This window comes from Myxocyprinus asiaticus, chromosome 19 (assembly GCF_019703515.2).
Source record: "Myxocyprinus asiaticus isolate MX2 ecotype Aquarium Trade chromosome 19, UBuf_Myxa_2, whole genome shotgun sequence".
Classification (NCBI taxonomy): domain Eukaryota; kingdom Metazoa; phylum Chordata; class Actinopteri; order Cypriniformes; family Catostomidae; genus Myxocyprinus; species Myxocyprinus asiaticus.
Genome location: NC_059362.1, coordinates 27,418,716 through 27,442,772, shown reverse-complemented (window position 1 = coordinate 27,442,772; position 24,057 = coordinate 27,418,716). Strand labels below are relative to the sequence as shown.

The 24,057-nt window shown below is 37.9% G+C and overlaps 1 protein-coding gene across 2 annotated transcripts in view; it reads right to left on the bottom strand.

Annotated features, from left to right (window-relative positions):
- Positions 1–24,057, bottom strand: part of kif26aa (kinesin family member 26Aa) — a 141,480-nt gene that overhangs the window by 26,790 nt on the left and 90,633 nt on the right. For both annotated transcript variants that reach the window (XM_051645504.1, XM_051645505.1), the window contains one exon: positions 4,047–4,236. In XM_051645504.1, the coding sequence (XP_051501464.1) occupies positions 4,047–4,236 (190 nt within the window). The remainder of the gene's footprint in view (positions 1–4,046; positions 4,237–24,057) is intronic.

The following is a 24,057-nucleotide window of genomic DNA, read 5'->3' as shown; positions in this document are numbered from 1 at the left end:
AGAATTGCGTACGGTACCACTAAACTGAAGGTTAAATTCATCATCTGCTCGGATGGCGAAACACTCCCTTGCTCCCTGTATAAGATATGCATGGTAGCCAATTTTATTGATTTTATTCTGGAAGTTAGGCCTATTTTATAAATAGCTGACCATTTTTGTTTTGTTTGTTGTTAATTGTTTTTGTGTTATTGGCTGCTGTGTACCAACTGAAAAGCCTCCTATGGTCAATAAAGATTGAAAGTGAAAGTAATAACTGTCAAAGAAAATACAAAATAATAATAATCATGATATCAAGGTGCATTGCAATATTATTAATATTAAATAATAGAACAATTATATATATATATATATATATATATATATATATATATATATATATATATATATATATATATATATATATAAACAGATAATTTTCAATGATACTGCCCTGCAACTGTTAAGTTGTGCATTTATAATTTATTTTGATTCTCAATGGCCCTACCTTCCTCAAAATAAAGAAAACTAACTAGCTTAAACATACCAGGTAAAACTATGCTTTTTTTCTTCAGACATTAGTATTAATTATAATAAAAAAATTAGGCTATTCATTATGCTGTTCATTTGCCGTTTATTTGTTGGTGTTATTCTTTTTCCTTTTTTTTGGCAGCAGCACTGCCATTTTTTCTGTATGACTTAAGCACTCTGAATGAAAAAGTTATTTATTTTATCACGTTAGGTTGGTGAAGCTGTAAATGTAGCCGATTTTTATTTATTTATTTTTTTAATTTATTTAACTGATATTTACAATGGAAACGCAAATTTCCTTACTTGTATATTTAAAAAAACAAAAAAAACAAATCTGAAACAATCCTGACTGATACCTGTGAATGAAAAAATGGCAAAGGTTTATGATAGCCTGTATTTTTTTAAAACCGTGGTACACTGTGGAACTGTTGAATCTCTAATCTGCATACAAACTTTCTCCTTCGCATGTAATATAAAAACGTCATCACTACAACACACCCTTCACAGTATTGGCTCTGCTTTTGTTCACACAGACGTGTGTGGGATTGATCCCGGCAATATTACTAGGGTCTGATCCCGGGATCAAATTTTTGGACAGTTTGGCACCGGCTTGCATTCACACAGAAGGCACCCCAGCATTGATCCCGCCAGTATCCCGGGATCAGAGCCCAGTGTGAATGAGGTTTTTCAGACTTCAGAGATGGTGACCTCACTGTCCTTAATGGCTGAATCAGCTTCCTGTAAACATGACACCACCTGCTGATGTTTATGAATCAATGGTCTATTCATTTACAGTATCATATTAGGCAGATTGTCTGCGCCCAATCTCTAATGCTAAGAACAGCCATTATCTTCTTACGTTCACACAGAAAATAAATCTTAAACCAGATGCTAATGCGCAATATATCTTTGAATTTATTTAGAGCACATCACCTGTGCTGCAGGAGGGTCATACTTGGGTCAGAGCAATCGTCAATGTCTTTCAGACCTCCAGTTACCCAAAATAGAGGTGACATGCTGAGATGCAGATGATGTGAGTGAGTCCCTAAGAGAATATATATATATATATATATATATATATATATATATATATATATATATATATATATATATATATATATACTGTATATATGGAACTGTTTTATAGCATGATAGCAAATATACTGCTATATGTACTGTATAGCTGTTTCTAAATCTCACTCTCAAATAAGATAGTGAAAGGGCATGACCTCAAGCAAGTTAATATTAAGCAGATGCTATTTATACAAAGTTACTCAAAATTACACTAATTTTGGAACAGTCCTTCTAGAGCAAGCTGGGATTAAGTGCTTTGCCTAATGGGTACATTGGTGCTTTAGCATGGCAGTGATCACAGTAGCTCTCCAGTCCCTAAGAATAATGGTGTTTTTATAGAGGCAATACACATATCTTCCAACACAATGAAAGGTCAACAGATCATTGCATTGGCTGTGAGACTGGGGTAGATAAAATTGGAAATGGACAGAGATAGACACTATATTAAGATAAAGCGTTTCATCTACAGTACTTCACTATAATCCCTTTACATTCATGTAATCTCCACCATAAAATATTACCCCACTGCAGGATTTGATGATAAACTGATACATGACCAGCTTGAAGGATCAGGGCTATCAGTTTGCTCATCTTATCCCTACTACCTTAGAGACATTACATGATTATGTAATCTCTACAGGCTCAGACCATACTGTACATATTCCTTTGCCTTATAATCCCTAATGGTAAGCAACAATATTTCCATATTGGATTTGCTAACTGTTTTTCTTATACTAAGGGTAAATACTCACAAAACAATTTGGACAGCTAGCTACTGGGTATTCAAATAGTCCAAACAACAATTTCCGCATTTGACAGGCACTTTTATCCAAAGCGACAGACAGTGCATTCAAGATATACACTCACTGAGCACTTTATTAGGAACACTATGGTCCTAACAAAGTGCCCGACATGGTCTTCTGCTGTTTCCGCCCATCTGCCTCAAGGTTCAACGTGTTGTGCATTCTGAGATGCTATTCTGCTCACTACCATTGTACAGTGTGGTTATCTGAGTTACCGTAGCCTTTCTGTCAGTTCGAACCAGTCTGGCCATTCTCCGTTGACCTCTCTCATCAACAAGGCATTTCCAACCGCAGAACTGCTGCTCACTGGATGTTGTTTTGTTTGTTTTCGGCACAATTCTGAGTAAACTCTAGATACTGTTGTGCTTGAAAATACCAGGAGATCAGCAGATACAGAAATACTCAAACCAGCCCATCTGGCTCCAAAAATCATGTTACAGTCGAAATCACTGAGATCACATTTTTTCCCCCATTCTGATTGTTGATGTGAACATTAACTGCAGCTCCTGACCCGTATCTGCATGATTTTATGCATTGCACTGCTGCCACACAATTGGTTGAGTAGATAATCACATGATTAAATAGGTGGACAGGAGTTCTTAATAAAGTGCTCAGTGAGAGTACATACAAGCAGCTGGTGTGTTCCCTGTTAATCAAACCCATGACCTTCCTCATAGTTGTACTAATGCTCTACCAGTTGTGCTACAGGAACAACCAAAAGTAATGCTCAAAAACTCTAATGTTCAAATTAGAAAAGAAAAGAAAAGAAAAGAAAAGAAAGAAAAACAAATCATCCAGAGATTGTTACTGACTAATAAGTCTTTGTATCTAGCACCCATCCCCTACATAGAAACGGCTTCTTAAACCATTGGGCTATCATAAGAAACTGTGGCATTTCCACACCCAGACTGTCCAGCACTAATAAATAGCCCTATTCTGAGAGAGAAATATGCCTTTCATCCATATGCCCCCTGATGTCATCTTCTGACCCTTCTGTTTCCATACATTGTGTTTCCCACTCCCACGGCCTGTCCGTCACTTACAGAGAGGAATGCTGTATGGAATTCTGAAGGAGCTTCTTTGAATACCAACAGCCTGGGAATCAGAACAACTGGGCCAACCCATGCTGTCACACATAGCCTGCTTTGATCGTAACCCGAAGACTAGCCAAATCAATAAACCCACAGAGCATTCTTGAAGCGAGGGTAACCAGAGTTTTTTTACATGATGTCTTTTCAGTAATAAAGAAAAAAGTAATCCCTGCAATATACAGAATTAAATATATGCCGTCATGCTGAGATGTCATCAAAATGTCCTAAACTATTATTCTTTTTCAGTCAGATCTCAATCATTTTTACTAAATGTTGATTACGTCTTAAAAAGGATAATTAACCCCCCAAAAAGTATTAAATACCCACCCTCATGTTTGTCCAAACCAGGACACTTTCTTTTTTCCATGGATCACAAAAGGAGAAGTTAGTAAATGAATATTCATTTTTGGGTGAACTATCCCAGAATATTTATATTTGGGTGAATTATCCCTTGAAGACTATGGTTATAGAAGTAACAAACTTCTGAAAATATCTGAAGGCTGCCAACATTTAAAGACCTAAAAAAAAAATAGCAGAGCAGAAGCATCCAGCAGTAGCATAAAGACTTTACCTTTCCCATCCCGGGGCTATCCTTGACCTTTGACCCTGCTCTGAGGAGACACGGAGGTATAGGTGGGGGTGAGAGCTGCAGGGCAGCACTGAAGCCATCTGTGTAGAAGAACGGCTCTTCTGGGTCAGGTGGGGAGGGTGGCAGAGGCTGAGGCTTCTTTCGTTTGGAAAGGTTCAGCTTCTGGGCAGCCCTGTGAAAGAGCAGCAAACAGAAAAATATCAGGTCAAGGAGTCATGACCAAGAGGTTCCTTCTTAATAACCTGCATTGCAATACTGCTCCATTTATTTCCTCCATATTTGACATCAACACATTTAGAATGGAATATTATGCTCAAATAAAACAGCTTAGGCTATCCTAAGCTGGTTTGTGGGTCAGTTGGTTTAAGCTGGTCTGACTGGGAGATCAGCGAACCACCTAAGAATGTCTTAAGCTGTTTTATTCAGCAACACCCATGTCCATGAGAATCCAGCATCTAATAATAAAAGGAATAATACATAAAACTACATATAGTGATTTATGATGCCTGTACATTTAGGCTCTATCCACATAAAAATCCCTAAAACACACACAGAGTATGCAGACCAGAATTTTTTTCTTCATTCCTTCAACTGGACAATCCTCCAAACAGATGTGCCAAGTGAGTGTGAGCCATCGGATGATGACAACTCTGTGGTCAATATCGAAGGATTGTTCTCCTCTAAAACCTATTTTAATCTTGTTTTCTGAATGAACAAATCAACGGCCTGCAAGGTTCCAGTCCTTCTGCTATTCATATATTACCAGCCAATGCTGAAATTTCCCCACTCATCACAATAATTTACTGTGTGTGGGTGGGTTTGGGTGGTATATGAGGACATTTTTTTAGGTTACAAACTGGTAATTACAAGGGTATTATGCTAGAAATGTGGTTTATGAGGACATTTCTAGTGTCTCCATAATTCAAATTGCTTAAAAAACATACTAAATGATGTTTTTTTTTTTTTTTTTGAAAATATAAAACTGCAGAAAGTTTTTTGTGAGGCTTAGGTTTAGGGGATAGAATCTATAGTTTGTACAGTATAAAAATCATTATGTCTATGGAGAGTCCTAATAAGGATAGCCGCACCACGCTTCCTCACATCCTCTCTCTCTCTTTCTCTTTCTTCTTCTCTCTCTGTCTGTCTTTCTCTCCCTCACACCTTCCAACTCCTTCAACACAGCCTCTTCAGGGTTGAAAAAATCACAGAGGACACTGTGTAATTACAGTCTCAATGAAGGACACAAGGGAGGCCCCCGTAGGAAATGTGTATGTGCTATAAACAGTGTGAGTGGATGTGTGTGCAAACAGCTCACAGACTATAGAAGCAAAAGAGCAATGAACATCATCACCCTCACCATGTGTATGTTTTAGTGGGAGGAATTATACCTTTAAGTTCGCATGCCGGATTCTATTCTCACAGCCTGGAATATTACATTTGTATCATAAATATGAATGAGGGAGAGAGATTGAGAGGGAAGCAGGACTTGAAAGGGGGAATAAGATGGAGGTAAAAATAAATTGAGTAACAGGAGGATGGTTTTATTCTGTTAAATCCACCAATGGAGACAAAGCCTCTTTTTGCCTCCTCCTTTACACACCTCACCTATTCACACACAAGCACGCATTCACACAGCGCCTCTAACATAAAGAGAAGAAGACCCACACCCACACACTGGGCAGAGAGCTGCATTCAACCTGTCTGACAGCACAACAAATGCTTTACAAGCTCTTTAGAAAGCACAATGCAGTCACACACACAAAAGATTGAGATATTAGTCAGTAGCCATCAGAGGTGAGTGACCAGAGTGGGTGAAACGCAGCATGGTAGAGTGAGCTCAGACATGCTAGGCTGGGCTTTACGCAGATTCACCCACCTGTTAAATCTCCCTTCCCTGCCCTGCAGTGAGCAGCTTCCCTCTGGATTTGCTATCATGGAAGAGCTGTTGTTAGTTTTACTGCAGGTGAGGTTTTAGGGTTTTAACTTGTGCATGACAGACAGTAACAAAACTGAGAGCAAACCTGAGACACAGTGGTGAGTCTTGACCATGGTTTCTAATTCACTCTCAGCTGAAAAGATCATCTGAGACAATTATTAATTTCCATGTTGGTCTAGGCTGGTTTATGCTGGTTTTGTGCTGGTCTAGTTTGGAGACCAGCATAGCTATGCTGTTCACCGGCTGGTGAAGCTAGTTGACCAGCACCAAAGACACAACATTAAAGGAATAGTTCACCCAAAAATGAAAATGATCTCATCATTTACTCACTTTCATGCCATCCTAGTTGTGTATGACTTTCTTTCTTCTGCTGAACACAAACAAAGATTTTTAGAAGAAATATCTCAGCTCTGTAGGTCCTATAAATGCAAGTGAATGGTGGCCAGAACTTTGAAGCACAAAAAAATCACATAAAGGCAGAATAAAAGTAATCCATATGACTACCGTACTTTAATATATGTCTTCTGAAACGATGCAATCTCACTTTCAGAATGTGAAATTAAAAGTAAAAGTGGAGATTTATAGTTAAAAAAAGGATTTAAATATTGATCTGTTTCCCACACCACACCTATAATATTGCTTCTGAAGACAGATTCAACTGCTGGAGTTATATGGATTACTTTCATGCTGCTTTTATGTGATTTTTGAAGCTTGAAAAGTCTGGTCACCATTAATTTGCATTGAATGGGCCAACACAGCTGAGATATTATTCTAAAAGCTTTGTTTGTTTTCTGCAGAAGAAAGAAAGTCATACACATTTGGGATGGCATGAGGGTGAGCAAATGATAAGAGAATTTTCATTTTTGTGTGAAATATCCCCTTAAGTGATTATAATTAATGTTGAACCATTCCTGCTGAAATGACCAGCATTACTGGTCATCAGCTTAAGGAATAGTTCATACAAAAATGAAAATTCTGACATTTACTTGCCCTCACATTGTTCCAAACCCATATGATTTACTTTCCTTCTTCCGTGGAACATAATACAAAGATGTTAGGCAACTTGTTAGTCTTACTCACCTTTCAATTTCATTGCATCCTGTTTCCATACAATCACAGTGAATAGTGACTGAGGCTAGTGTCCTGCCTAACACATATTTTTTCCCCCCAAGAAAGTCATACAGGCTTGGAACAACATGAGTGTGAGTAAAAGATGTCAGAATTTTCATTTTAGGGTAAACAATTCCTTTAAGTGCTGAACAATATAGCAACAAATTAACAACCATGAGGAGTTTGCAAGAAAGAGTGTGAACAACCAGAGATGCTGAAGAGAAGAGAAATGCTTAAAAAAAAATGGAAAATGAATGTAATGGTGAATAAAAAAATAGAGTCCATTATACTTACAGTTCTCTCCACTCCATTATCTTAGTTCAGAGATCATAACAGCAGAGGGGTGAGAAAAGCGGCTTTTTAACTTCTTCATTCCAGACCCCGGTAAGAGCACTCCATGGATCCCAGCATGTGTAAGAGTGGGGCGGGTGTGGAGGGTGTGACCTGGCTGGAAGCTGGGGGATAGAGGTGTCTGCTGGAGGACGGCATGAACAGATTACTATCACTGTCATCAGGGGTCCATTTCATGCAAATTCCAAATGAGCAAATGAGAAGAGGAAATAGATACAGGTGCAAGGAGATGGGAGGCAGCAGGACGAGAAGCAGAAGCACTCATAACGACCCCATGACAAGTTTTCTGTTGTAGGAGCATGTACGAAGCTCTCCAACACCAAAGCATTTTCAGGTATGCTCTCTTTCCACAGAGTATTCTGAAGTGAGTCTCGGTCCAGGAGTTGGTGATAAAAATTCCCAGAGAACCACACTTCCATTCACCTGTCGGAAAATGATGAGTTTTTAACCTCAGTGTTAATGACTTCCACTCTCTTCAGTTCTTTCTCTTTTCCACTGACACTTCTCCTCTGATCAACTTTTTATCCTCACTTGCTCACTTCCACTTTCTCCATCTTTCTTTCTTTCCCCTTTTTTCCACTTCTCTCCAAGAAAGCCCTCGCTTTACCTCTGCAATGAGGCTGGGCGGGGGCACGTCTTCCCTCTCCGCTGTGCTGTACTTCTTTCCTCTGTTCTGTGGTATTCCTCTCTGCCACTAGCTGTGGGATGACAGAACTCCCAGAGAAGGCAGTGGCAAAGGCAATTCCCCTGGGAGGAGGAAAAAGAGTCGATTCCTGCATTTGCTGTTGCTGGGAAACCCTGGCAGAAGTCCAACGGTCCCCCTCTCCGTCTCCGTCTCCGTCTCCGCTCCACGTCTCTCTCAATCTGTGAACCGCTCTCACCTTTTCCCTCTTGCTTTGTTGCACTCACTCTCTCTCTCTCCTCAGTCCTGCCCCCTTTCCATTCCCCTCCCAGACAGTGTTAGTACACAGCTACTGTGCAAAGTGCCACTGATAGGCAGCATGCTCCACACACTTGCCGTGCATTCACACACACACACACACTCTCTCTCTCTCTCTCTCTCTCTCTCTCTTTCAATCACATGAACACACTTCACTGATGTGCAAAGCATGCACTTTCACACACACTCATATCACATGGCATGAATAGTTCATGAGTGCAGAGGAGCCCCCTTTTCTCATTCTGCTGGACTTCAAAGAGACTGGTTTAGTGTGTGTGAGAGTGAGTGTGTGTGCTAAAACAGAAGAAAGGAAACACAAAACTATGTTTATAATGAGGGTGTTCCTTTCTTTCCATGAACTTTTAAATGTGTCACTCCATTTCCTTTCATAGACGTACAACGATAAGAGACTAAAGAGCTTATACAAACCTATAGATATCACAGGATATAGAGAGAATAGGCTGAAAAATTAAGGAGGGTGGGGGTGTGTGATTAGTGGAATACAAATAAGGGCTGCTTGGATGGATGGATGGATGGAATGATGGATGGATGGAAGGAGGGATTATTAGCGAGGGATGGATGGCAGCACTGAAGTATAAATCAATGGACCAAGATAAAACAAACAAAGAGTGCATGAATGCTGAAGGAACAGGTGAGCTGTGAGATGTTAATGATGACATTAGCCCTCAAGCAAAGCTACAGACCACAACTGCTTTCACTAATAGGCAAAAAACAATGTAGTTAACTATTAACCATTCAGACACTGCATTTAGCTGCTCTGGGAAAAGCAGAGTGCCAATTTACATGTAATATTTATGTGTGTGTGTGTGTGTGTGTGTGTGTGTGTGTGTGTGTGTGTGTGGAATGATGAATTGGTATATTAGATGAAATAAAGAAAAAGAGATGTTCTGAATTCTGGCAAAAAGTATGACATATAGCCCTGCAGTACTGTTGGCAGACTTAGTCTGATAGCTTTGTCTAAGTAGATTCACCTTCACTGTATCACCATTCCCTCAGTAATCCACAATATGCTCAATGGTCAACCTGACAACAAAATAAACTCAGATTACAGGTGGGTAAGTGTTTGTTTCAGTGTCTCCCTAAAAGCAAAAACCAGCTTGGACCAGCATGGAACTTCATACAGGTCTAAGCTGGTCTGTTTAGCCGGGAATCCACTGTGTCTTGTAGCTTTCTTATCCTATCTTTAACTAAAGAAAAAAAGGTGTGCAAAAACTGGCATTTGAATAATTGCCATCTTGACAACTGGAGTTCTGTCCATCTTTGCCAGATAGCAAGAGTCCTCCAACCTGATGGTCATTAGCAGAGATAGCCATAAGGTTACTTAAGGAAAATTTGTCACCAACCTCTATAATCCGCTTTGGCTTGAAGCTCCTTAAATGACGAGGTCTAACATCCTTATTTTCCCCCACTTTAATCCTACACATTATTATGTATTGGTGGTCACCTTGAATCAGATAACCATTTAGGAAATGCTGTGAAAGACATAGCAGCTGATAAACTACCTATCCTGTCTAGCTCTGACCACTGAAAACTCAGAGGTGCTTTCACTTGTGCCAAGCAGTCAGATGTGTCTGCAGCTGCAAGGGAAGAATAAGAGTCTCACTCTGGCCCAAAACATTGCACACCCTCAAACAGGTCCGCAGCATCAACAGAATTTAATCTGACAGCTATGTCTTAAAATTGTAGGATCTGATAAAAGGCTATTTCTCCAAAAGAGATGCTTGGAAGTAGAGTGGAGATTGGTTTAGTCCTGATTAGTAAATAAAGTGATAAAGTTCCATATTGTACTGTTACCTGTATATCTCTGACAACTGCAAAGCTTTGTACGGGGATATTCATGTTGACATGAGGAATCTTTGAAACAGCAGATGTAGGTTGCATGATACAAGTGAAATATTTTACTGAAACTACAGGACAAATGGAAAGATGCAACATGATAACTCATCTAAAAATAGCCTAGTCTAAATGGGGAATCAAAATTTTTGTTATGAGTTACATGTATAATAAAATCCCACATTGAATCAATATGAGGTCCACAGATATTGAGAAAAGTTTCAAGTGACTTTGAAAACTACATAAGAGGCCTCGAACCTCTTGAACAGAGGGCAAGTTGTCACAACATTGATTGGCAGGTTGCTGCTAGACTGAAGGCCTCTAGAAGATCAGGGCCTCGTTTTCCAATAACGATTGATCTTAGCGGTTAAGAGCGTATTCTACGAGCAATTTTATGCACATTCGTTATTTTTTATGTGCGTTTCCCAAAACTGCACTTAACCTGAACATGCGAGGATGCGCTTTAAGTGTTACTTAAGAGTCTTTGTCTATGTGACAGTGCTGAAATGTGATCGTATAGTGCTGCTCATCATTGTAACAATATTATATTTGTGCGCAACTTTACAATGATTGTACTTTACCTCGCTAATATTTGTTTAAAAATATTTTCTTAAATATTCAACCTGATTAACTACATATTTACATGTTGTTCTACAATAATTTTGTGCAGAACAATCTATATATTTTACCTAATCTGCTTCCATAATCAGGCGTGCATGTGTAATATTTCGTTTTCACACATTTCTCTCAATATGAAAGCTTCCAGGATTAGTGAAAACAATGGAGGCCCAATGTATGATCCTGCTAATTACAAGCATTAATTGAATATTACGAGGTTCACCGTGTTATCACGCAGAGCACAATAAGAAAACGTTTAGAAGATGCGCTTTAGGGACATTCACCAATAAAGCAGAGGTCTAATCTTTACTCCCAAAATTGATAACGGTGACAGAAATGCTGCATGTGCGGTGCTACACAACTTGTAGTGCTGGCGAGAGCACCTTTGGGTGTCAGATAGGAAGAGGAGACAAGGATTCACCAATATATACTGACGATTTTAATGCAGTTATTAAATTTTTTCTTCTCTCTCTGATTTTAATTTATACCATTGTCTGCATCAATCATACCACCACTTTGCTGTTACCAACTAGTCCACACAAATAACTTGCTTTTGGGAAACAAGGCCCAGAGCTGTCCAACTTAAAACATAAGGGAGTACTTTATACTATATACTTCAATATAAGACGTTTCATTGTTGTTTGGTTATTAAATGGATAGTTCACCCAAAAAATGAAAATTCTCTCATCATTTACTCACCCTCATGCCATCGAAATTTTTTTGAAGAATATCTCTGCTCTGTTGGTCTATACAATGCAAGTGAATAATGATCAGACCTTTGAAGCTCCAAAAAGCAGATAAAGTCAGCATAAATATAATCCATCAGACTCCAGTGATTTAATCAATGTCTTCTGAAGTGATCCAGTTGGTTTTGGTTGAGAACAGACCAAAAGGTAACTCCTTTTTCACTATAAATCTTGACAGCAGTCTCCATGGAGATCATGATTTCAAGCTCAATTACATTTACTTTAGCACCATCTAGAGATCTGCACGTGCGTCAAGCACTAGGACGTGTAATCGAGCTTGAAATCATGATCATGTCTAGTGACAGTAATGGCAAGATGTACAGTGAAAAAGGAGTTATATTTTGGTCTGTTCTCACCCAAAACCAACTGGATCGCTTAAGAAGACATTAATTAAACCACTGGAGTCGTATGGATTGCTTTTATTCTGACTTTATCTCCTTTTTGGAGCTTCAAAGGCCTGAACACCATTCACTTGCATTGTATGGAGCTACAGTGCTGAAATATTCTTCCAAAAGTCTTCGTTTGTGTTCAGCAGAAGAAAGAAAGTCATACACATCTGAGATGACATGAAAGTGAGTAACTGACGAGGTGAACTATCCCTTTAAGTGCCTAAGGGGCACAATGATGATATGGGAACAACAATTATACATATGAATTAGCCCTTTCAGGGTTTAGACTTCAGACTCACCTCTTTAACCACTATGCTACCATCACCCCATTTGTGTAAGTAGATTCACAATTATTCAAGCTTGAATTTACCTCTACACATATGAAATGCATTTCTTAGTACTTCATCTACTGTATTTGTTTACCTGATCACTGGATATCTTATATGCAAAATTCAGAAACGTAAAACATGTTTATGACACTGTTGCTCAACTTTTATTCACTGATTGCTTCATACTGTACAGTGCTTGGTATTCTCTCACAATAGAAATGTGACTCTGAAAAGGGTAATCCACTATGCCATTTCTTTCCTTTTAATCTCAGCGAACATTTTGAGGGTTGTGGTCTTAAATAATGAAAACACAGACTTCCTCATCTGTCATGGCATGTAGGATCTCTTTCATTTGAACTCTATTCCCTGGTTAGAAACAGCATGAAGTTACTGATTCATATATGAGACACCATTGAGAGGACACAATGCCAATGGCTAGAAAAAGATCATTTTAAAGGGCATTGGAGCTCAATAATTGATGCAAAATCTAAATGGTGTCCCTAAAACACCATGACATCACTCAACACCTTCTTTTGCTTGCCGACACCTGTGTTACCTGCTGAGCAGCCACTTGCTCAACTCTTTGTCCTAATGTTGTATGGCAGCTGCTTTGAGCTGCTGTCATTATTGAGTTCTGCTTCATGCATTATGTGTTGTGGCCCTTTTGACCTGAGTTACTCGGGAGCCTTTGTCATGTAGTGCAAGGGGGCATTGCCACAAATGCTGGAGCAGCTCTCTTAACAGCATGCTAGCATGTCTGATGTTTTAGTGACTATTAGCACATACTGTTTAGATTCAGCCTGGCAGAACAAACACTGATTTAATTGCTGACAGAGGGTGATTGTAAAGAAAGGTTACAAAGAGGAGCCAGGAGCTAATTTTGATCAAACATTCATGTTCAATATTGTTGCAACCAACAGGTCGAGCAGTAATTGATGGTATTGGGAACTGCTGGGGCTCAGCTGCTTCAAGGACTAGGCACCTCCTCTGCTGATCGAACCCTGGATCTCCTGTTTTGCCCTCAGTCATAATGTGGAGGAGAAGGGTGGGGGGTTTAGACAGTGGGATAGAGGCACAACCCCCGTTCATTTTCAAAGGAATACTGCCCAACTGGAAAACATCAAATACACCAGCTCTGAGACTCAAGGATTAGCTCTGTCAATATCAGCCTGCCATGTGTTCCTTTATTATTTTTTTCTCCCATTTTTCTACCCTTTCAAATGAGAATTAAGCTCCGTTTACTGTACCTATGATTTATTTTATTTAAAAAAAAAAAAAGAAGTTAAAATGCAAAAAGGGTTTTTTTTTGGTTAAAAACAAAAATCTGGTAATCTCTAGTGATCTTATTAGCATTCATCTATGAGGAAACCTAAGGGGATTACCTCAAAAGTAAAGCGGTGGGTACAGAGAGCATAAAGAAAATGATTTCAGAGGCTGCACTGAACTTGTGTTAGTGTTTGAGTATTGCTCATTTTAGGCAACATAAATAGAAGTAGCCTACTTCTTAACTTAATGCAACATTTGTACTTTGTGCTTCTAAAATTACTGACCGTCATACACAGATTGAGCTACTGAAGGCCTTCTGTCCACATAAAATAAATCAGATGGTTAAAATTGCGGCAAATGGAAACATGTAGAATATAATACAGAGATAGCAGCTGTACAAGGATCAATCAGATAGAAAAACAGTTTAAATAAATGAGATTTTAATTATGTCTTAAAGGTCTGGAATGATGTAGATTCGCAAAGATTTTGGGGCTATTGGTTCCAAAGCTTTGGTGCAGTAATACTGAAAGAACTACCACCGACAGTAGTTAGTCTGAACTTAGGTATGACAAGCAAGTTTCCAGCACCAGATCTAAGGATGTATTAGTTCTGTCAAATATGAGGGTGCTAATCCATGAAAGGCCTTAAAGACTAAAACAAGAATTTTGAACTGTATGCGAGCCAGTGCAGTTTGTGAAAGATAGGAGTGATGTGAGCTGATTTCTTGTTGTGTGTGAGAGCACAAGCAGCAGAGTTTTGCAAAATTTGTAAGCGGTGAAGTGCTTTTGTGGGTAACCCTGCGAATAAAGAGTTACAATAATCTAAACAAGAGGTTATGACAAACAAGCATGGATGACAGTTTCAGCATCTTTAAGGTTAAGTAAAGAACGTAGGCGGGCAATACTGCGGAGGTGAAAGAAAGGATTTAACAAGTTGGCTGATATGTGTTTCAAAACACAGTGTAGGGTCAAATAACACTCCCAGGTTTCGTATAATGGGTGAAGGCCTAACCAGGACTCCATCAATGTCAATGGAAATATCATGATGGGAAGAGATCAGGGATTTTGGGCCAACTATCAATATTTTGCTTTTGTCAGTGTTAAGTATTAAAAAATTTGCTGCCATACAGGCTTTAAGATCTTGGAGGCAAGCAGTAATGGAAGTGGGTGCAAGAACAGATTTGGACTGGGAGGTGATGTAGATTTGTGTGTCATCAGCATAACTATGAAAACTAAGACCATGGCGACGAATGATCTCACCTAACGGAATCATGTAGATTAAAAAAAAGAACTGGACCAAGAACTGATCCTTGAGGTACACCACGTGTAACAGTGACAGAGCGAGATTTGTGTTTGTTAATACTGATGAAGTTAGCCACTGAAAAGCTGTACCAGTAATACCAATAGCAGATAGGTGAGTAAGGAGTACGGAATGACAAACAGTATCAAAAGCTGCGCTCAGGTCAAATAGGACTAGGACGCTGAAGGCACCAGAGTCTGATGTGAGGAGAAGGTCATTTACTACTCTTTAAAGGGCCGTCTCTGTACTTTGGAGGGGGTGGAAACCCGATTGAAAAGGTTCATTCAAGTTGTAATTTTCCAAGTGAGACTAATTGAGCGCCAACCACCTTTTCTAATACCTTAGTTAGAAAAGGAAGGTTGGAGATAGGCCTAAAGTTACTCAAGACTGTATTATCAAGACCTTGCTTCTTGAGAATTGAGCGATAGCAGCAGTTTTTAGTCTAAGCGGTACGTAGCCAGTAGAAAGAGACCTGTTAATCATATGGGTGTTAGGTGAAATGAGAGTAGACAAGGAGTTTTTAAGGAGATGTGTTGGTAATGGATCAAGCTGGCAGGAAGAAGAGTTTGATTTACCAATCAGATGTTCAAACAAGGATGTGTTAGTAGGTGAAAAGGCCATGATGGGGTCTTTAGAGCCAGTGAGTCTTTAAAGCCAGTAAGAGTTGCAGGTGGAAGTTTGTTAATCTTAGAGAAAAGTGATCTGGGTTTGCACTTGGATTTACTAATAACAGTGGATAGGTAGGTAGAGCGTGCAGTATTAAGGGCTGATTTGTACTGTAACATATAATCTGAGAAAGCAGTAGCATTAACATAAAGTTTGGGGGTGTACCATGGGGAGGAATGAATTGAGGGGACAGCTCTAGTCTTAAGCAGGGCAAGTGCATCTAGTACATTAAAGATACACTGTAAAAAAATAAAAACAACTTGCAAATTGTTAACTCAGTTTAAAATTTTAAGTCAAGTGGACATTTTTTAGCAAAATGTTGAGTCTACATATAAAAACAAGTTAACTGAATGTTTACTACTATTTAGTCGAATGAATATAAACAAGTAAGTTGAGAAAATGTAATATTTGGATTTCTTCATTCGAGCGATTAGCTTCACGTCATTGCGCATGCGCAATATGCTATCGCTGTAATATGCAAGTTTACCGCTTCAACCACATTGTCAAAGGGAAAGGATGTCACCTTGTCAAGGTAAGTGTTCTTTTCTAACTAGCTTTAATATAGAAAATAAGCTAAATAAATTACACAGTTTAAAATACAGTTTTGTGCTCCTAAAAGAATACATTCATACTAAACCATGTGCTGAAAGAAGTGAGCCGGCTAGTTAGCGAGCTTCGTATTTCAGTCACCCAGCTAGAATCTGAAAGGTATGTATCAAAATGTATTGGTTAGAAATATGGTTCAAATGTTTATTTTGGTTAAACGAGTATACAATTAACAGTATTTATATAGTATAGTTTTTATTTATTTATTTATTTTTTTTATTTTATTTTTTTTGCATATATGAAACAATTGCTGCATCTATTCAATGGCCAACAAAGTTTATGATGACATTGTTTGTCATGAAGAAACATGCATGAATGAGAAAATAAAGTGCAGGACGTGCTTTATGATAAAAAGAGCTACTAAGCACAATAAGCAGCAAAAAAGAACTGTCTGAAATGAGAGCAAACAGTTGGGAGAAAATCAAATGCGTATTAGTATATTGGATCTGTGCATTAGGCCTTAAAGTGACAGCAGCCTCAAACCTGCTGATGTCTATGCCGTTTATGTTAAAAAAGGCAAAGAGAACACACACTGCTCTTGACTGAATAACTTTAGTAGCTTTAATAAGAATACATTTATTTCATTTAGTGAAAATTATGCAGTATTTTATTTTAACATGATTTTATTTCTGCATTATTTCTTACTTCAATGCTACTGTTAAATAGAGCTACTGTATCAGAACAATTTAAAGTACTATTTATTTCATTTGTATATTTCTTATATTGTGTTTGTCCTATAGTTTGTATTTGCATTTTCTTATTTTTAATAGTAAAGATAAATTAAAATATCAAAAATAACTGTATCATGAAATATATTGTTACCGTGAAATAAAATTACTTATATTGTGATATAAGATTTTAGTCATATGACCCACCCCAGCCTTCAATATATGATATTATAATGTTTTTATATTTTATGTACTCCTGAAAGTAAAATAAGCCATTATACAAATGTAATGACCCAGTCATGCAAAGAAAAAAATACCATGATATATCATGAATCTGCCAGAATCTTAAAAAAATGTGATGCAGAATTTTTTGCCATACCTCCCAGCACTAGTTAAACACATTCTCGTCAACTTAAATTGACATGACTGAATATTGACTATTAATACTGAATTATACGTTTTAAGGAAATTATTTATCAAAAGACAACTGAAAAAAATTAACACTGGTTGTAGAATTAATAGTTAGCCAGCACCTCAGGTTAATCAGTAAGGGAACTCATTTAACTTGTTGAATTGCATTATATATATAATATAGTGGAAATGTGAAAAAAATTTAAGTATATTAGTATTTTTTTATTATTATTTATTTATTTTATTGTTTTTTATGTTTCAAACATTTAATGTCAATATTTAGTAGAAATCTAACATTGCTCATTTTTAAACTTATTTATTTTCTTTTCTTAGGTTTGGAATGCAGTGTAACTTTGCAAATTTAAACACAGTAGCCCAGAGGTCCTCCTGAAACACTACAGATTACATCACTATCAAGGGCAATCCTGGCAGCTGCCTTGTTTGTACACTGACTGCATCTGCACTTTTTAAACAGAAGGTGCGTTAAAATCACATCTCACAAGAGCACACAAACAGACTGTTGTTGTTACAGAACTCTTTTATTTTTCATGAGAGTTGTGTGATTTTAAAGATTTTTGTCAGCCATCCCAGTTTTTTAACCATATCAGATATCATGCGAAGAGACATGACACTGTCAAATGCCTTTTTAAGGATTGTGAGTTGACAACCAATGTTCTTACAACTTTTAGTAGTCACATATCTCGTAAACATAAGTCTCAAGGATTTTAAGATTTTAACTCTTCTGTTACATTTCAAACGGAGGATTTGGAAAGCAATGAAGTGGCATGGTCTGAAGACATAGGAGATCCTGTGCCTGATCCACAGTCAGATGTTACAGAGAGCACTGTTCCTGTAATTCCTTCTGGACCTGAAACAAACTCTTATTCAGAATCTGTGGACTATGTAGGACTAGAACACAAACTTGCGTCATTGATCCTTTATATGCAGACAATTTTGCATGTTTCAAAAAGTGCAACTCAGGAGATATTACGTTGGATCAGAGATATTGTTTCATTCTCCAAGTATACAGCAAAACAATCGATCAGGGATATTTTAAGCAAATATTAAAGCCACATTGATGAGTCTTTGAGAGAAGAGCTTGCTGAATTGACATCAGCTGAAGTGCTCAAAACACATCCTGTTTTTACAGTGACTGCAAAGAAGGCACACTCTCAACAGAATATAGAAGGAATGCATATTTTATAGAGCATTTTCAAATAATTGATCCTATGGAGTATCGTTTTGATAGGCTACACCAAAATACTTTTGTGTATGTCTCAGTGTTGAGAGTTCTTGAAGTTTTACTCAACAGAGCAGACGTCTTGGAATGAGCTGTTTTTGTTGAGGAGGAGTTACCAAGACAGTATAAATGTAAACTTTTAGGTGTTCGAAGTGACTGCATTTCGGTGAGAATCTACACTGACGATTCTGAGGTTTGCAATCCCCTGGGCACTTCAAAAAAGATACACAAGATCACGGCTGTTTATTGGGTGCTTCTAAGTTTGCCTGCCAAATTCCGATCTACACTTCCCACAATACAACTTGCACTACTTGGAAAAGCAGTGATATATAACAGTTTGGCTATGACTATTTTTTTGATCCACTGTTAAAAGGCATGAAAGACCTGGAGCAGCAAGGTGTGTTTGTTGAAGCTCTGAAAACACATCTTAAAGGAACAGTGTTTTGTGTATGTGCTGACAATCTGGGGGCTCACATTCTTGCTATGAACCAGTGTAGATTTTGCCAAGTCAGCAAATACGACATACAGAATCAAGACGCTAGTTGTTTTCAGCTTACAGATGAACTGAGAGACCACCATGAGCTTCAGAGCAGACTTGGTGTAAAAAAATAATGTGTCCTTCAGTAAGCATCTTTCTTTCATCCAATAACTGGGTTCCCACTAGATGTTCTACATGACATGTTGGAGGGGATTGTTCCATCTGAGTTATCAATTTGCTTGAAAGAACTCATCATAAAGGGACAGTTTACTCTTCATACCCTGAACAATTGCATTAAATCCTTTCCTTACAAGGACTCAGACAGTGTAAACAGACCACAAGTAATTTCTCAGTCAAGCTTTTCAAAGAAAACCATATGTGGGAATGGGCACGAGAATTAGGCATTGCTACGTTTATTACCATTAATGATTGGTAACCTTGTACCCAATTCTGAGCCTGCTTGGGAAATTTGTATGGACTTGAGAGAGATAATGCAGTTGGTCATGTCAGACCAGTTCTCAGAAGCAACCCTGTGCTTTTTAGAACAGAAAATTTTAGAACCCTACAACTTCTCAAAGAAATGTTCCCAAACCTGAAATTGCGAGCAAAACATCACTATGTGGAGCACTACCCACACTTGATTCGCTGCTTTGGGCCATTAGTCAAGCTTTGGACAATCAGATTTGAGGCCAAGCACAGCTAATTTAAAAGGGTGCTGAATGATGCCCATAATCTTAAAAACATCCTACTTACCCTGGCAACTAAGAATCAGCTTATGATGGCCCATTATCTCAATGGTCCAAGTCTCTTTTCATCACCCTTGTCCGTGCAGAAGGTGAAAACAGTAAGAACATGTACGTTAGAAGTGCTACAGAAGACTGCAGTTCAGAAAAAGTACCCACACAAAGAAGTGTTGTCGCTTGCGTCTGATGTACATGTGCATGGAATTCACTTCAGTGATGGCATGATTTTGTCCTCAGGTCAGTGCAGTGGCTTGCCTGAATTTTTCAGAATCCTCAGTGTACTTGTGAATGCTAACGAGGTGTCCTTCCTTTGCAAAAGGCTTTTTGCATGGTACATTGAACACTATATGTGTTATGAGGTTTCTGAAACAAGTGAAATTGAAATACTTGAGCCAGAGGTCCTGAATAATCACCATCCTCTCACATCGTATGCAGTTCAGCGGAAGAACATGATTGCACTGAAGAGGTTCCTTCTCCATTAAAATTGGTTCATTCTTGAGGAAGGATTTGTCATGGGTTAAAGGGGTAGTACACCCCAAAATATAACTTATTTTATAAGTTGCTCACCCTCATGTCATTCTAAACCCGTATAACTGCCTTATGCAGACAACAAAAGCAGGTGTTTTTAAGGAATATCACAGTCTATTTTTTTCAATGCAGTGGTATATAGCTCATTTAAAAATTTCAAAAGGACCCAGAAGTCTCATAATTATTCAATTTTACTTGTGCATCACATTCCAAGACTTCTCTAGTCTTATGATACTTTTGTAACCTTTAAGTTTTAGTCACTATTCCCTGCTGTTGTGTTGAAAAGACATGACAGTAATATTCATTAAAAATTCTCATTATGTTTCTTCTGCACAAGAGAGTCACACAGATTTGGAATGTCATGAAACTTAGAAAATTGAAGGTTTTTGGGTGAACTGTCCCTTTAAATCACCTTTAACATGTTGGCACATACTTTAAGCTTTGCCCCTTACTTGATTTACTCTGATCTTTGACTATCAAATTCTTATTTTTACAGAATATGTGACTGCGTGTTGTGTTGTGTTGGCCCCTGATAATATCAGGAGGTTGGATATTTCGGAAAATCTCACTTCAGTTGAACACTTGAAAATAATTATCCAAGAAAGGCTTGAAATCAAGGATGAGTTCGGAAATGAACTCTGTAACTTGACTAATATAACAGAACTTCCACCAGATAGAGCAGTGCTGAAGATTCTACAAAAAGAACCTGAAGAATCAGATTTAGAGACTTTAATTTCCTCTTTAGACACTGCCAGTATGTCCTCCCCATCAAACAGCTCAAACCAGAGTTCCTCATCTGTGACAATCTGGCAGCGTGAGAATTCACAGTGGCCCTCTGCTTTCTTGATTCCCGAGTTTGCCTATGATGTAGAACTACAGCTTAACAAAGGGAATGAGAATTTGAAAGAAAATGGAACGCTGCTCACATTACCGAGAGAAATGAGAATGGACATCTTGGATGGCATAGCTCAAGCAATTTTTTCATTCAAAGCTTATCCAAACAATCAAGAGTTGGAGTCAGTGGCTGCTGCATTGACTGAAAAGCATCCTTGTCTTAGGGATCCAGGCTCAGGAACAGGTTATCACAGCTGGACTATGAGCATAAAATATAAGATTGGGAACTACTGCCAGAAACTATGATCGGCTGGTTGCTCAGAAGTCACTGTAAACTGGAAAAGAGCGAACAAGGATTCCAGACGTTCGAAGAAAGCAAAGAGATGTGAGGTGAATTTCCTCCCAGACAACTCAGTTGGGCAGACAGATTATTCTCTACAGAAGGAAAGAGATGCACTACAGGAGGAAATGAAAAAGAAACATCCCAACATGGCATTTGTTGACTCCAAAATGGAACTGACATTTTCACTGAGAAGGAAGGAGATCATTGATGAAGAACCCCTTGTGGCTGATGTCCAAAAAATCAGTTGAGGGTTTTTTTATTTTTATTTTTTAAAGCTGGTCTCAATTTACTTGTCTGTACTTAATTATTACTGTTAACTATGTTTTATTTTAAGGTCTGTGCTGAGTTTTACAGGATCACACAAACCATCCTGAAGAGCACTTTTTCCTCTTCTTTGGATGAGTACGCATAAAAAATGATCAAGTTGTACAGAGCTCAAAGTGGAGCATTTAGAGATGACACGAAGACCCTCCTAGAACAACCTGACAATCAAGTAATTATTTTGCTCATAAATCTCTGGTTAAAGGGAGAATAGTGCCATCTCTACCTTGAGCTTCTGTATGTCCCATGCTTCTGGTTGGATTTAACTTGCATATAACTTGGTCCATATTTGTTCTGTGTCTTTCAGACCTCCAATGTGCTTGCCCATAAAAAGGCTACAGCTCACATAGGTCTACTCTTTTTATGAGGGAAATGTGTGGAAACTTCCTGAAGACTTGCCTGGTAAGAAGATGTGTGTTATCTGTCCATTGAACAGTTTGTTAGATTGAGTTGCTTCAGTTGAACCCATCAGGAGACGACTGTTTGGTCTGTTATCCAAAACTAGTGTTTAACTAACTCTTTTATCAGCCAAGAGGCAGACATAGTCAGGGGAAGAGTAAAAATGAGCAATGATTTATTGAATAAGTGTGTTCATCGGTTGTGATGTGTATTTATCAGTGATCAGTCTGACTTCGTCTGATCATCACAAATTCAACATGTTATTATACAAAAGCAAAGGAAATGGAAAATTACTGCTTCAGAACATTGTCCTGTGACATTGAAAATCTTGAGATGGAGACATTCTCTTTAATCTCCAACCTGTGAAGACAACACTCAACAAAAAATTAAACAGTAATATAGATAGAGCAAAGTGTAAGTAAAATTAACGTAATATGAAAGAATAAAAAATATATATGAATATAGAAGACAAACAGCAAGAAATGAAACACAAATGTGTGTTTGCTATCCTGAAGCTACACACACAGGCTGTTATTTAAAACTCAAATTAGATCTGATCTTTGACTGATTAATTTTATTCTGCTTTTTACTGCAGGACACAGAGCCAGAGGACATCCATGCCAAGGGGATGAAGATGGGGATCTTTACAATCGTTGAAGATGATGTTGCCACCATCCACTCAAACCCAAATATAAGGTGCCTAGCTGTAGTACTAGAGGAGCAGATTTTGTTGGATGATGTACACGACCTTCCCACTGCTGTTGCTCTCCTCTTTGGCTTAATTTATGCCCTCAACATGGACTACAATAAAGAACTAAAATACACTTCTGAAACCATTCAAAAAGTGTTTATGTGCCTTGACTCCCAGGTGCTCAGCAAGGATCCAATCCTTCAAAAAAAAAAAAAAAAGGAAAGTTTGGCTTCCTATAAAGTTAGTTTAAGCTTTATTATGACTCTTAAGTGTTGTTTTAATAGTTTAAATACTTTGCTGATCCAGCACATGTTTGTTGCGTTATGAATGTGCCAAAAGTATCTTAAGGATCAAGTTGAGAGGATATATGGTTTGCTGTGACTTTTGGTTTAGGACTTTAGAGTATTGTTTATTGCTGCAGCATTTTAAGATTATTATTGTTACATCACTCTGGTATTTTAAGAAAAATGTTGTGTTACTCCAGCTCTTTAAGAGCATTTGTGTTGTAAATGTTCTTACATGTAAAATATACTAAATGCAGTAGATGAGAGGATTTTTTTTTTTCATCCTGATAAGTGGAGTGGAGTAGAACTGCATCACATTTTGTTCCTTTTAAATGTGCCATTTTGCAGAATTCCAATAAATACATTCTGTAATGATGACAAAATCTTGTTTTTGTTGTTTGTTCTCCATGCCTTTGTATCCTTAAATGATGTGAGGAGCCTACAGAAATCTGGGTGAGAATCTGGATGTAAGATTTAAAACTATAAATTTAAAGGGAAAAAGGTAGTGGAATCAACTTTAAAAAATTAAACCAACTGGCTGCAAAGCTTTTTTGAGTTTAATGAACTTTAGGACTATGTAGTTGTGCCAACTCATTTTTTAAAGTTAGACTGGTAGTTCACGCTACCCCTTATTCCTCTTTCAACAAACACATAGTGTATATTTAGATGTACTTATTGAGGAAGGTAGACTTAACTTAAACCAGTAGTTTTAGTGAACTTTCATATATGATTTGGTACAACTTCAACCACTGAAGTTGAATAACCTAAAAAATGTTTGCAGCCAGTTGCTTTATTTTTTTACGTTAACTCAACTTTTTATTTTTTACAGTGTATAGTCTCATTATAAACTGCAGGGAATTTTATCTGGGCAAGAAAGTTCGTTAGCGGATGGTAGAGAGGAGACAGAGATAGCAGCAGAGAATTTAGAAGTGTTTATGGATTT